Source organism: Phacochoerus africanus, chromosome 4, assembly GCF_016906955.1.
Source record: "Phacochoerus africanus isolate WHEZ1 chromosome 4, ROS_Pafr_v1, whole genome shotgun sequence".
NCBI lineage: Eukaryota > Metazoa > Chordata > Mammalia > Artiodactyla > Suidae > Phacochoerus > Phacochoerus africanus.
The window spans coordinates 97,751,636-97,767,065 of NC_062547.1; the positions used below are offsets into that span (position 1 = coordinate 97,751,636).

The window sequence follows — 15,430 nt, forward strand, 5'->3', positions numbered from 1 at the left end:
CTTGTAAATAACTCCACCTTTACCCTGTAACACGCTAAATGGATTTTTGCTTCACGGTATTTCTTAAACTCTTAACTATATCCTTCATATTTCCAAGTAGGTAACTCTACAAGTAGACATCTTTAAAAAGAACTAATAATTAAATAGTGGTTCATTTAAAGAACGTTTCGGGCCACTCAACAAGTAGAGTCCAGAAAAAGATAAGCTTTAAAAAAAAAAAAGACCTCTGCAGAAGTTGACTTAGCACTACAGTCTTCTCTTTTTTTTCTTTTTAGGGCTGCACCTGCTGCATATGGAAGTTCTCAGGCTAGACATTTAAATCATTTCCACAGACTTTACATCGGGTTCCTAACCTGATGGGCCACAGTAGAAACTCTGAGTCTTCTAATTCTTAATATGGCCAGCAGACTTTATAAATTGATTTTAATTTATCGCAACATAAATCTCATAGATTTTCTAGGAGTAGGATGGCAAAAATTATTTAATTTAAATAGCACCCGTTAGTTTGAAACCACCTTAACCATTTGTACCCAGACTTTAAGAAAAAAGAATCTGTCCTTTTTAAAAAGCAGATTTGTCTTCACTTGCAACTTTTTAAGTGAATTAAATACAAAGATTCACAACTTGTTACTTTTATATCAGCATATGTGTGTATCTTTTAATGTAAAGCCTCAAAGTAAATTCAATTGAGGTTTCAACACAAAAGCTACAGTATCAAATAACTTTTTTGTTTTATTAAGTTTTACAAAGTAATCTGCGTTTGCTACAAATTTTGATACATTACTTAGTACTTTTTAAAAGCTAAAATTATTCTATACCATTACATGCTTTGGAAATTTTTTTTCTTTTATAAATGACACTTAAGAATTAGAATTCTATATTATAACATATAGAATTCTATATGTAGAACGTATATTGAATTATATATAATTCAAATTATATTTGATTAAGATAAAAATGTATAATTCAAATGTATGGACAAAGAAAATGCCTGATTGTATCATAAGGATATGTTATTCCTTCAAGGAATAGGACACTCTGCAAGACAGAAATGTTTTTTAATCAACAAGTATATAGTACACATCATTATTTGAAAAGTTACTTATTTTGGAAATCAGACCTCTTTATCAATTTCAAAGTACCACTAGCAAAAAGGAATGGCTGACTCTATTTCATCAGTCTGATGTAAACAAAGTTTTTCTAAGGACACCTATAGCTATTCAACACTAAAACAATCCATATTTTCATCCCCAAAACTTGATTTTCAGCAGGCTAAACAAAATGTAAACTGACCAAGTTAACACTGAGCATAAATTAGGAAGATCATACTTCTCTCAAGATGCCCAAGGCATGTTAAAACAATTTTTAAGTCTTAAACTAAAAGAGTTACTCAAATCCATTTGCTACAACTTCCATATTAATACTTTTTGGTTAACTGAGGCCCTCTAATATATTCAAGGGCTTTAATGCTTGACTTATTTGTTCTATGATAGTTTTTTTCTGAAATTAAATTAAGCCTCATTAAGCAAATAATTTTTTTCACCCCACTTTGTATTAAGATTGAAGTCTGAAATATAAAACAACTGGTCAAAAAGCTGAATCATTAATAATTAGAAAATAATGCCCAGAAAATGAGGTGGTATTACATACCTTAAGGTATATACTTTATTATAGACAAAACAAGCAATCCAGACTCTACCAAATCTTGCTTATACTGAATCATTTTGACGACATTTTAAAAACACATACTTTTTAAAAAATCAAATGACGGAATCAGTATGCAAAAGCTTATTTAGCCAGATTCTGATTCACAGTAGATCTTAAAAAGAGGCACCATTAAGCCCTTTCAACCAATCCATACACCTTTTGCTTCTGTTCCCCAATTTGATGCTCTATTTAAGGGGAAAAAAAGGCCTAAGTTGAACATTTTCTCTGTGAAAAAAGAGGTTAAGGGATCAATAAATAAAACAATTTGTCTGTTACTGCTAAGGCAAAAGGTTTCTTTTCCCTTGCTTTTTTGCAACAGACCTCAGAGGCAGACAGTGAAAATCTGATTTGATCCCATTAACTTGTGTTTGATAGTGAAGGTGGAGACAAATTTATATACCTTATGTTATGACTCCTACTGGACCATCTGAAATAATGCTTAGTTTTAATTCTAAAATTTATATTAGCTTACACAGAATAATAATATAAGGCATTAAATGTAATTAAGGCATGTTACTACATGTAACATTAACACAGCAACAACTTACCACAGTATATAACGAGATACTTCCTAAATAATGATAATCTGTACAACACTTTTCATCAAAAAACAACAAAAGTGCTTAAAATATCAGAGGCAAATATAATCACCTTAAAAACAGAAGCAGAGGCAGCATTCTTTAAGAGACAAAGACTACTCTTAAGTCCTGATATAATCCAGTGTTTCAGTGGACCAAACGGCAACTTCCCAACACTATCATTATTTTGGGGGCTTAACAATAATATCTCAGCCTCTTTTACAGAATTATACATTTCTTTTCTTTCCCATTTCTGTTCTACTATGTTTTCATTCCATATATACTAAAAGTGTTTTTTAAAAGTTTCAAAATGGCATATTAAGTAACTGCTATCATAAATAATTTTAGAATCAAACAACTCTTTTGCAACTATTTGATGCTTCACAATAAACAAATTTTCTTCAGTTGCAGACATCTGATGCTATCATTATTCTGCTTAATGAATTTAATATTAATAACCTCAAACCAAAAATAATTACTTAAAAATTAAACATAACCAGCCCTGAAGAAAAATGATGCATTTTCCAAGAATTTCCTAGACACAAAAATTCATTTCTGCTTTAAGTATCAACACAACAGATACACAGACTTACTACTTTCAGTATCAACAAGCAGCAACAGTAGGGTTTTATGTTCAATCCAATTTAAACAGCTCCAAAAAAAACAGAAAAAAGGTGAAAAACAAAGCATCTTCAATCTCCCTAACTTCTGCCTTTGAAGTGGTTATTGAATATAACTGATTGACCAGAGTCCAGATGCACATGTGATTGCTAACACTGTAATTGTGAGCTAACTGCTATGTTTTGTGTTGAGCAGCAGGTAACTGAGCATCTTGACTATACAGCTTAGGGTCATCTTGTGGACCAAAGGGTATTCCTTTCGTTGGAGCAATTCCATTTTCCATTTCTCTCTGCTGCGATGGGGGTGTGACTCCTGAATGCAAATGTGAAGAATCCACTGTGGAATGGTGACTAACATCCACCTTGGCTAAAATTTCATAATATAGTAAATAAAATACTGGCGTTATTATACCTACTATCAACATTATCGCTACAGCTGTCCACCACCCTATTCCCCAGTCTGCTCCATAGTAAGGATCCTTACGTTGAATGTTTTTGTTATCAGGTTCAAAACGTACTTGTTGTGTTGTTAAGGCAGACACCACCTCATTAAGGTTCTCTCGTTTGGTGTCTGTGCATTTTACTATTTGTTCTATATCTCGGTCTACTTCTTTTAAAAAGCTACCAGCTGACTCACTGGAAGAAAGAGAATCATTAGCAGACTGAAGTTCCTGTTGTTCTGGAAGGTAATGAACAGATGAAGGACGTGAAGCCTGTCTCCCTTTTGGAGGATAAAGTGTTTCAGTCAATGAACTAAACTTTTTTACTGGAATTTTAATAGACCTAAGGGCAAAAAAGTCTTGATCACTGATGAGATTGTTAACTCTCTTGATATCTGCTACCTGTTAAAAAAACAAAAAACAAAACAAAAAAAAACATTGAACTAAATTTTAAAATAGAGGTAGTAATATTCATTCATCCCACTTACTTCTGGAGGGAAAAATTAAAATTGAACTTAATTATTATTAGAAGTATTAAGTTACCACACCCAGAGAGATTTTATTTGTGAATAATAGTTCTATACCACTCTTGATTTACCAGTCTTAAGAAATCACCAATTACTTTCCACTCTTACACATACATCATTAATACTAATGCTGGCTATTTAAGTAGTTACTAGGACTTTTTGATATTTGTCTTTGTCATGCACAAATACGATTCTGCTGCTTGTAAACAATTTGTGAAAGAAAGGATTACGATACTTACGTTCTTTCTTCCAATTTGGCAATTAGAGTACATGCAAATGTCAATTTACCCAACTAAAACTACCATATTTTATCAAAAGCAAGATGCCATCAACTCTAAGATGCACCATTATTTTTTTGTATCAAGATTTAAAAAAAAAAAAAAACCCACCAAATACTGAAGATGCCATCATTCTAATTTCAAAAATGTTAAAACTGTTTAAAAAATATATCTTAGGAGTTTGCTTACGGTGCAGTAGGTTAAGGCTCTGGCATTGTCACTGCAGTGGCTTGGGTGGCTACTGTGGCATAGGTTTGATCCCTGCCTCAGGAACTTTCACATGGTAGGAGTGAAGCAAAAAAAAAAAAAAAAATTGAATAGAATGGAAAAAATATGGTAATTGGTCTCCACTTGTCTTCTGAAGCCATTTAGTCCCAGACTTCTCAGGGTAAATGTATTATTTAACTACCCCCAAGATGAGTCCTATTTATAAGCTTTCCTTGTATATATTTATACAGTCTTCAACCTGTCTGTATTGTAAAGGTGCAGGAGAGTGTTTCTCAGGTTACCAGTTACTATGCCAGACTTTCCAACTACTTTATTAGTTCCATTCATCACTTCCATCACTGCTGTAACCTAAGCCCTGACCATTTATCATCTGATTGATGTCAGAGAGGTAATGTGAGTCTAGGCTAAAACTTAGATTTCTGGTTTGGTCAAGTCAGTGGATAATGCTGTCATTCTCTGAGATGTGAAGACTAGAGAAGGGATAAAAGAGAATGAATACAGATTTCATACATGTTGACTTCGTGGTGCTTGAAATATAAAAGTGGAAGACGTCTAAAATGCAGTTACAGATGTCTGAAATTAGAAAAATGATCTTGGCTAGAGATATAAATCTGTGGATTACCAGCAAAATAGGTAACTGAAGTCAAAAGAGTAGATAGATTCAGTAGAAAAAGACAGAAAAAAGTCACATAGGAAAGACCCGAGGAATGCAAACATTTGAGGGGTATGCTGAGGAAGAGAAATCCACAAAGAGGATTAAGAAAGAGGGCCAGGAAAGCACTATATGATGTTGGTTAAAAGCATGGACTATCTAGGTTTGAAGCATGGTCCTGACACTACCAGCTGTATGATTTGGGGAGAGTAGTTTAACCTCTCTGCAATTCAGTTTCACATATGTAAGATGACAGTAATACTACCTACCACATAAGGTTGCTGTAAAGATTAATGTATTAAAATGTCCAAAGAACATTTACAATAGTGATACACAGCATCTTATGCAAATGCTAGTGGTTTAAAATTTTAATAGTAGGAAAATCAGAAACCTGCAGAATCAAGGTTGTCAAACAAGAGAGTTTTTAAGAGGTAGCCGTGGCCTGGATTAACTGCATATTATTGATCAAGTCTGATGAAAAATCAGAGCTCTTATTAGAAAAATCAATTCCTTTGAAGTGTATGTGTGGGGAGCTAAAGGGAGAGGGGCCTGAAGAATAACAAGGAGATGAGAGTGTAATGATGAAGGGTGCTTTGTCATTTTATTACCTTGAGTCTCTTCTTCTCAAGGCAAATGAAGATTCATCAACAAATCCCAAAACCTGACTCTAGTCTTTGGCTTTTTTGTTTGGTAATATATATTTTGACTAATAACTAGTTTCTGAACCAGGGTTCAAGGTTTAGTATCTACCTAGGTTACCTCTCTAAATATCCCTATAATATTTTCTCCGTAATTCTAACTTCCTCGGTTACATTTAGGATTCCAACCTTGGACTTTTTACTCCTCTTACCACTGTTTTATAACAGGCATGTTTTCAATAACTCCCAAGATTGAATATTTATAAGTGGAATATAACACTAATTGCCATATTTTTAAATGAAAATTCCACCTTTTATGAATCTTTTTTTGGGGGGGGGCTAGTTTAGCCCCTGTCAAAAGAGAGCACTGCTTAACTCTCTAACTCTGTTTTATCAATTTTCCCACTACTGTGGCCACTGCCATCTTTCTGCAAATATTAAGCTAAATGCCTTTTATCATTCTTCATTTTAATTAAGTAAACAGCAGATACACCCTGATTTCCCCCCAATACATTTTCTATCATCTTCTTCTCTATCCTTATTATAAATGTCAGCCTAAGCCCTGATCATCTTCATTGGATCATCTTTCAATAACCTCTCTCTTGGATTCCCCTTAATTCACCAGCAACTTCCCCATTTTGCAGCCCTCTTTTTTTTTTTTTTTTTTTGCCGCACCTGTGGCATGCAGAAATTCCCAGGCCATGGATGGAACCTGAGCCACAGCAGTGACAACAAGCCATAGCAGTGATAAAACCCAGTCCTTAACCAAGCAGTGTTCTTGTTAAAACCTTACAATGATGTCTTCATACTATGGATCAAACTTTAGCTATCTCAAAGTACTTTATCCTGGTCTGTGTCATTCATTTCTGAAACACTAAAGTTTCTCTGTTGTCCACCTTATTTATTTCCTCCTTGAAATCTTCTCCACATCACTGATATATACCTGAAATACTTTCTCCTTTTCACTTCATTGGAAATATGACCTACTTTTTCCTTTTTGCTAAGAAAACTTTCTAGGAGTTCCCTGGTGGCCTAGCACTTAAAGATTTGGTGTCGCTGCTGTGCCTCAGATTTGATCCCTGGCCCAGAAACTTCTGCATGACGCAGGTGCAGCCAGGAGGAAGGGAGGAAGGGAAGGAAGGAAGGAAGGAAGGGGGGGGAGGGAGGGAAGGAGGGAGGAAGGAAGGAAGGAAACTTTCTAAGTTCATTAAAAGAAAACTAATGTCCTTCTCTAAAAAAGCTACCTGACCACACTCTTCTTGGATCTCCACCTTGATATTTTTAGCCTTGCCCCTAATTTTAAGATCTTGATTACTTCTCATTACCAAACTTCTGTAATTATTTCTCAGTTGTCTTATTTCTCTACAAACACACACTCACAATTTTATTTCCATTAAAGAATGGAATCAGATACTTTCTGATTGAACAATACATGGTGTTGACTTAGAGGACAAGTTACAACCTCCCCACCCCAAACCCAGTTTTTCTTACCTCATCAAGAGATTTATTTCAAAAAGTACTATTTTGTTTAAATTTTGAATTAAAATTTTTAATATGTATTTATTTAGATCAATTAATCAATAGTGAATAATTGCAATAATTATTCAGATAAAAATACATATAACCTCATGGTCACAGGCAACTTTTTTAAAATTAAATTTAATGTATATATATTTACAAATATATATGTGTATTTCTACTGCAGAGAACTATGTAACAGATAATCAATAAAAGGTTTTCAAGTATAAAAATATTTTACACTGAAAGATTTCAGGGGTAGAATGAAAGTATTAATTAAGGAGAAAAAGGAATGATATAAAATTTCATACTACTAAAAAAAGCTCATTTATATGTATTTTAAATGAATGATTTCAGGTAGCAAATCCTGGTAGTATTTAGGATTCCATGCATATATTTAAAGAGTATTTTAACTGTCTTCTGGAACTTAAACACTAACTCTCAAATACTTCCTATCTTAAAATAATTAGAAAGGATAAATCAAGGTGGATAAATTCTTTCTATTTTAAGATAGGAAGTATTTAAGAAGTTCACTTTAAAATGTGCAAGGAGGTACACCAAACATACATTTCAAAATTCTTTTGGGAGAAGGAGAATAAAAAGTTTGAAAACCAATGTTGTAAACAGTTTCCATATCAGTATGTTTACATGAAAACAGATTTCATGCTATGGATGCAAGATGTACACAAAACAGATATAAAATGGGTTCAAACAGAATTTAATACCTAGTTAAAAAATATATATATACTCTTCACCTATAAATCCCCACTTTTGCAAATCTATTCCACATGAATAAAGGTACCATCATTTAAAAACACAGTTGTGATGACATTCACTGCACAGTGCAAAACATGGAGAAAATCCTGACTATCCATAAGTAAGAGAATAACTTAATTATGGTACATCCATACTATGGTGTATTATATAGCTACATAAGCTAATGAGTTAGATCTATAAGGCTATAAGGGATGTCTATGATATACTAAGAAATGAAAAAGTCGAAGGCAAGTTGCAGAGTGAAAGGTATAGTATAAACCAATTTAAAAAATACAAAAATCACCACACATATATTTCCCACCCCTCCCCCCCAAAAAAGTATGGAAAGAAATACACTAAAGGGCGTTATCTCAGGAAATAGGGTCAGGAAAAAACTTTTCCTTATATATTTCTATATTCTCTTGTAACTTGAACGAATAAGTAAAAAACTATATTTAAGTGTTTTGCAATCTAAAAATAGAATCATGATTTAGAAATAAACAGGAATTCAAGTATTCATATAAAAATTTTAAAAGTTAACATCCACAAACATGATACAGATTTCTGTGGAAAGATGAGAAAAGAGGTAGGGGGGAGGAAAATACAAGCTAAAAGGGCACAGAATTTCAATTTGTGTTATGAACAAATAATTCATTAGGGGCTATATTATGCAAAATCAAATTAAAACTTACCGTACAACAGTACTGAAGTGCTATTGCATTTAAAGTGTCTCCTTCCTGTATATCTTTTGTTAACACTATTATGTCATCAAGTCTATCTCTTGATGTACTTCTTCGGATTTTTTCTTTTCCTCTGGATCGAAGCTCATACACTTCAGCATCCTCCTCCAATATATCACTGTCTGTACAATTTCCAAATGCATGTACTTGACCACTTGAATGAACTCCTGGAAGAGGATAACTACGATTCTGATGCCTCCCTGCCATAATGTCAAAATCTGGGGGGGAAAGAAGGCAGAGAAAACCTTGGAATGCAGCTGATTCATTTGACTGATTTACATGAATCATATTCAGGACACTTCATCTTTTGCTTTGTTTTGTTTTTAATGGTTTTAGTTATTTAAAATTTTAGGTTCAAGTTTTATAGTTACTGAAGTACAATGAACATATTTGGCAATGCAGAAAATAAGATGGGAGGGAGAGCTAATCCATTCATATAGACCATATATAACAAAACATGGAGATGATTACTTTTGGGGGGGGGGGTCTTTTTAGTGCCACACCCAGGGTATACAGAAGTTCCTAGGCTAGGGGTTGAATCAGAGCTGTAGCTGCCAGCTTATGCCACAGCCACAGCAGCTTGGACTCTGAGCTCCATCTGCAACCCATACCACAGCATGCAGTAATACCGGATCCTTAACCCACTGAACGGGGGCCAGGGATCAAACCCACATCCTCATGGATATTAGTCAGGTTACCACTGAGCCACAATGGGAACTCCTGGTTACATTTTAACAAGGGCAGATTGCTATATTTTTCCCTCCAAAAAATTAAATTTCCCTATTCTGAGTATGTTAAAGAAACTAGAGAAATAATTTTGTATTATGTCTCAAAAAGTGTGATCACATATACAATTTATAGATCTGATGGAAGCAAAGTATGTTTTCTATGTACACATAACACATTTATGAAACTCAAACTTTCCTGTGTTGTTCTGCATTTTAAATTCCAGGGGATTTAACTATCTTTTGTTTTTGTATGGGGGGGGGGGTGCTGTTGTTGTTGTTTTCTTTTATGGCTGCATCTGAGGCATATGGAAGTTCCTGGACCAGGGAGGTATTGTGACCTACGCAGCAGCTGCGGCAACACCAGATCCTTTAACTCCCTGTGCCAGGTGGGGATCAAACCTCTGCAGTGACCAGAGCCATTGCAGTCAGATTCTTAAGTCACTGTGCCACAATGGGAACTCCTGAACTATCTTTTGAACCACATACCTCCTTCCCTGGGTCATGCTGACGTCAGTATTTACAATCAGTACAGTAAGTGCCTTCTATACAGGTCATGACTTTGCTCTCAACCAAGGACTTTTCATTCCTGGCAGCTTTTCACCAAAGCTTGAATTTACCAAAGTACTACTGAAACTCAGTTTACGGTCCATAAAGATTAACAGATTAGAAGTCACCATGTTCATTCCTACTTCAGGAAAGGCATTCAAAGACTGACTTGAGATGAGAGCTCACCTAAGTATACTATCAACTCACGTTCATCAAACTAATCTATTCTTGTTGAATAATAAGTGGGCGGAGTTCCAGTCATGGCTCAGCAGAAACGAATCTGACTAGTACCCATGAGGAAGCAGGTTCAATACCTGGCCTCGCTCAGTGGGTTAAGGATCAGGCCTTGCCGTGACCTGTGATGCAGGTCACAGACGCAGCTCGGATCTGAATGTTGCTGTGACTGTGGTGTAGGCCAGAGGCTACAGCTCCAATTCGATTCCTAGCTTGGAAACCTCTATATGCCACCAGTGCAGGCCTAAAAAAGACAAAATAATAACAATAATCATAATAATAGAAGAAATTCTACTATGGGAAGAGCTATATGTTCCAAATGGATGGCTCTGACATGGGGTATGCCAAGATGCATGTCAATGCCACCTGCTTCATCAACCACTTCTGTGAGTCCAACTTATTCTCTGGGAGTCATCTACCTAGAGGGCCATAAGCACCTTATCATCTTCACTGTACCCTGCACTATTGCATCCTGCATGATGAGGAGCTCACCTATGACTTACAAGTTATCACTGATGATGCCAGCTTAAAGACACCCTGCAACTGTGGTGCCAAGTACTGCTGAAGCTGTGGCTATATGCCATAGCTCCTCCTGCCAACTTGGTCCTAGCCTGGGGATTCCCTCTTCCTTCCCAGAGCATCTCATCCAACCCTCATGTTAAGAGTGAAATGTGGGCATACAGGTGGCAAGGGCGCTGCCTCCACCCCTCCAGCCTACCTACTAATCACCTACTTCTAGCCCTGAGAGTCCAGGAAATAGATATTGTGCAAGAGTTTCTAAATCCCTTCTTTTCTATGTACTTTTTTATTTAAGGGGATGGGATCCCAGGGGGGAACCAGACCTCCCCTCCCCTATGAAGTCTGTCAATGACTAAAAAAAAAAAAAAAACGAAAACAAAAACATAAAAAATTAATTCCACATTCACAGTTTTAGCTTCATGTTAACTGCTCACACAAGAAAGGAGAGACTGTTTTCAATTATTGTGAAAGATGGAAAGAAAACAGGTAGTAAGAGGAATTTGGGGAGATAAAATACTTAGTGCTTAATAATGTGGCTCAAATATGAAGAGAAGAAATTAGCTACGGATCATACCAAGATTTCTTGTTTGCATCCCTGAGTAAATGGTGGTGCCATTCTAAGACTTGGAACACTGGAAGAAGAACTTGGTGGTCAGCAGGAAGTCAATGACTGAAACTACAAATTCCTCTATGACAACCAAAAGGAATGTCAAGTAGTCAAGTGAGCTATATAGTCAAATTCAGAAAGGTCTGGTTTAGAGATAAAATTTCCTGACTCATTTGTACATAGGAGGAAACTGAAGCTGTATACATAAGCTTACTGAGAAAGAGAGCACAGAAGAAAAAAGAGGGTCCAAGACAGATCCTTTAAGAACTGCTACATTTAGTAACTAGATAAAGGAAAATCAGCCTGCAAAGATAGAAAAGGAGTGTTCAAAGGAGGAGGAAACCATGAAAATGTTGTGCCATGGAAGCCAAGACAAAATGACATCTCCAAGGACTTAGTTCTGATATTAATACCATGGATAAGCACCAAGTGAAAAGGAAAAAAAAATTAGAAAAGACCAACTCCGAAAGTGTGAATTTGTAATATACATGACAACGGATTACATACTCTCTATGTAGGAACATACCTGTAAAATTCGGGCAACTATTTCATATAATCGATCCAACTCCTGAAAACCAACTCCTGAAAGAAATTTCTTTCTTTTTTTGTCTTTTTAGGGCCGCACCTGCAGCATATGGAGGTTCCCAGGCTAGGGGTCAAACTGGAGCTGTTGCTGCTGGCCCACGCCACAGCAGCACCAGATCCAAGCCGCATCTGCAACCTACACCACAGTTCACGGCAATGACAGATCCTTAACCCACTGAGCAAGGCCAGGGATTGAACCTGCAACCTCATGGTTCCTAGTAGGATTCATTAACCACTGAGCCAGGCAGGAACTCCCTGAAAACCAATTTCTGGCCCTGCTCTATGGCAACACTGTAACAGTTTAAAAACTCAATAGTTTCTATTCAGAGAACATAAATATCTAATAGCTATATACTAAGTAGATCATTTCACCTGTTGCCCCAAGAGCTACATTATTTATTACCATGAACTGGGATTCCTAACTGGACAGCAACCAAACTAAAGACAGCTACCCATATTTTACATGTCAAAAACAGTTTTAAAGGCTCTAACAAGTTTAAAGACTAAACTTTTAACACTTTTAAATTAATATTTAAAAATTTTTATTATATGTTTAATTCTAATTAAACGTTTAATAAACTAAGGATGCTTTGTTTTTATTTTGTTCTCAAAAAAAGTTGAAAATATTTCACCTTTACCTAAAATGGATTAACAGTTTTATTTCCACTTACTTAACAGTCTTTTCTATCCCGTCTTTAATCAAGGGAGGCTATGAATCCTGTGGATTCCTAGGCAAAATTTTATACATATGTATATATTTCTGGGGATAAAATTTATTGTTTCCACATTCTCAGAAAGTTTAAAAAGAGCCATTAATATACAGCAATATACACATTAACTACACTGACTCAGTTATGCTTGCCCTTTAGACTTTTTCTCTGATAATTTGTTCCTGGAACAGCTGAAATGCAGTTCACTGAGCAATGCCCCAAAATCGCTTTATAAATAATCAATGTCTCTCCAAGAAATACTGCTAAATAATATTTAAAGACTAGGATGTCATCTGTCTCACGATCTCTTCATTCCCCTTGGACTGAAAGGCAGCAGAATGCATAAACTAGGTATTCTGTTTCTAAGTAATCAAGAATTGGTTGTGTCCTTAATTCAAGTGAAAAGCCAGACTCCGGCCCAGGCATATAATAATTATCTGAGCCAACTATACAAAGTTTAGAAAGTACACACTAGTCATGTGGTTCAATTCTCTTCGCCTGTCATAATTCTCTTCAGGCAGGGCAAAAAGCACAAACGGCCCCTTCAGAAAACTGAGACAAGCCCGCAGGCTAAGGAGATGACAGGAGGTAGTAAAAAGTTATTAAAATGGACACCGTGTTAAAGCACTCATCACCTCACTCTAACCGAAAATGATTTTCTAAACGCCTTCGTACTATATAACACAACTGCTGCTGGGTATTTCACTTTGACATTCTCTAAGCAGGAAGCAATAAAAAGGCCACAGGGCACAAGCTAGTTCAGCACCGGGACAGTATCACAGGGACAGTGTCGGCTAGGGCCAATTCAATTTTCAAAAACTTCCCTCCTCCTCCATTCCACACATCTAGTTGTTTCTTTCCCTGTTATCCTCTGCAAGGATTAAATCTCTATGTTACAACATCTCACTTGGACGATGTGAACGAGATGCCTTCAACGAATATTCATCGCAAACACGAAGTTGTGGGAGAAATGCAGCGTGTTTATGTGGGAAATGCAATGCTCCGGGATTCAGGCAGGTAGGAATCCTTGCTCTGAGCCTTAGTTTCCCCAACAGTGTGACAAGGGGGTTCGGTGGGGCTGGTCTCAAACGTCTCCCCTGCCTCGGAGGACGCCCGGGTCCAAGCGGGCCCGGTCCAAGTCCAACTAGCCACCCCCGCCACATCTGCGGCCGAGGACCGCGCCGCCTCTACTGACCATGCAGCTGGGGCCCAACGCCTCCGGCCGGAACCGTGAAACCCACCACCTTTCCCGGCCATCTTTACCTGTCCCGTTAGGACGGGGGACTCAACGAAAAGACCGCTACCAGGTCCACCACCACTGCCCTCCCGGCACAGTTCATGGCCGAGGTTCTGTTTTCGGCTGCCCGGGTCCACCGTTGCCGCTGCCGCGGCCAACGTCTCCGCCTTTCGTTCCGTGCGCCGCCGCCACGTCCGCAAACCTGCCGTGCGTCATCGCGTCAAGTGGGCGGAGGTGGGAAGGGACTGGGAGAAGGGGGAGAGCGGGGGCGCAAGGGCGAGCCCAGAACCAAGTCTCCGCAACCACAGGCCTGCACCAGCGCGCAGGCGCCGGAATCCGTGGGTGAGTCCCAGCTCCAGCCCCGCCCCTGACTACTCCCCTCCGCCCCGCCCCTCCACTCCCAGTAATAGCTCCCCGGCCAAGTCCGCGGGCTAACCCCGCGACCCCGGCAGACCTGCAGGCTTCGCCTTTGCCTTTCGTTCTCACTGCTCTGGCAAAGAAGAAAACGTCGAAGGGGGAGGTGCTAAGGACTTATCGAACATTCTACCTTGCTCTGCATCTGGAAATTTCTGTGGGGTGGGGAAGGACGCCCGAAAGCATAGTATTGACATTCCCTGTTTTAGATTGGTTCTGTGCTCCTTATGCTTCATGCTGAATCCCCTAGACTCCTGCAGAAGAGACAATATAGACAAAAAAACCTTTGGGAAAGGAGGACCGTTGTTTCAGCCTTTTGTTTTTAGGTGAGGAAAGTGAGCCATCTAGAGTTAGGCCCAGGGAAATAGTTGCCCTTGAGCCCTGATTCTCGGGCTTCTTATTCTCAGTGAGGCTAGGCTGTCCATAAATTGTAACTTCTTTTTGTTTTGAAAATGAACTGAAAGTCTCCCGCTTCACTGTTGGGGTCAATGACATATTTGTTAAATGACCAAAGAATGACTTCAGATGTGGTTTTTCTCAGAAATTTTCTAAATGAGTATGATAATGTGTTTGAATTTATGTAAATGAGTGTAAAGGATTTTAATGATGTGCCTGATGTTTCCCAGTGTTGACCAGTAGAATTTGCACTTTGATAACCATGTAGTCTTATGACAATATACATTTTAGACCCAAACAGGCAGGGTGCAGAGCACTTCTTTTCCAGGCTGTCTGAAAATTTATGCATTGTGAAGTCTTTGAAGCTTTGTTTTGAATTATTTTCAAAGAGTATGTTTTCTGTTTTCTGGGAAGTGCCTCAGTGAAAATTAGGAATTCTGCATTGCAATGTTTTTCTTGTTTGAGAGGCTAGGCACTGCGCTCCCCAATGCTACAAAAAGAACTGCAGGAGAAGACTTTGAAAAAAAATGTTTTTTAAGTTTGTTGGAGCTGTTCTGTGTGCTGTTGCCCTTGTGACACCCCTGTCTGTAACCATTTATCACTGAGACATTTTCTCATCAGTAGACAAAGGATATATTCCCTACTTGATGTGTAGGGCTTCGGTTGCTCAGCCTTCATGAATGTTAATGTGAATACAACCTTCTTTCTGCATATGGGTTACTTTTCTTATTTTAATGTCAATAGGCAATGGAATCCATGTGAAAGCCCAAGT

The 15,430-nt window shown here is 37.6% G+C and overlaps 1 protein-coding gene across 1 annotated transcript; it reads right to left on the bottom strand.

The window, feature by feature from the left end:
• Nucleotides 1-1,042: 1,042 nt before the first annotated feature.
• LYSMD3 (LysM domain containing 3) lies at nt 1,043-14,012 on the bottom strand. The gene is made up of 3 exons (XM_047778280.1): nt 13,875-14,012; nt 8,635-8,900; nt 1,043-3,747 (listed from the first exon to the last, which is right to left on the bottom strand). The coding sequence occupies exons 2-3, from the start codon at nt 8,887-8,889 to the stop codon at nt 3,082-3,084; spliced, it is 921 nt and encodes a 306-aa protein (XP_047634236.1). The 5' UTR covers nt 8,890-8,900; nt 13,875-14,012; the 3' UTR covers nt 1,043-3,081.
• Between the last annotated feature and the right edge of the window lie 1,418 nt (nt 14,013-15,430).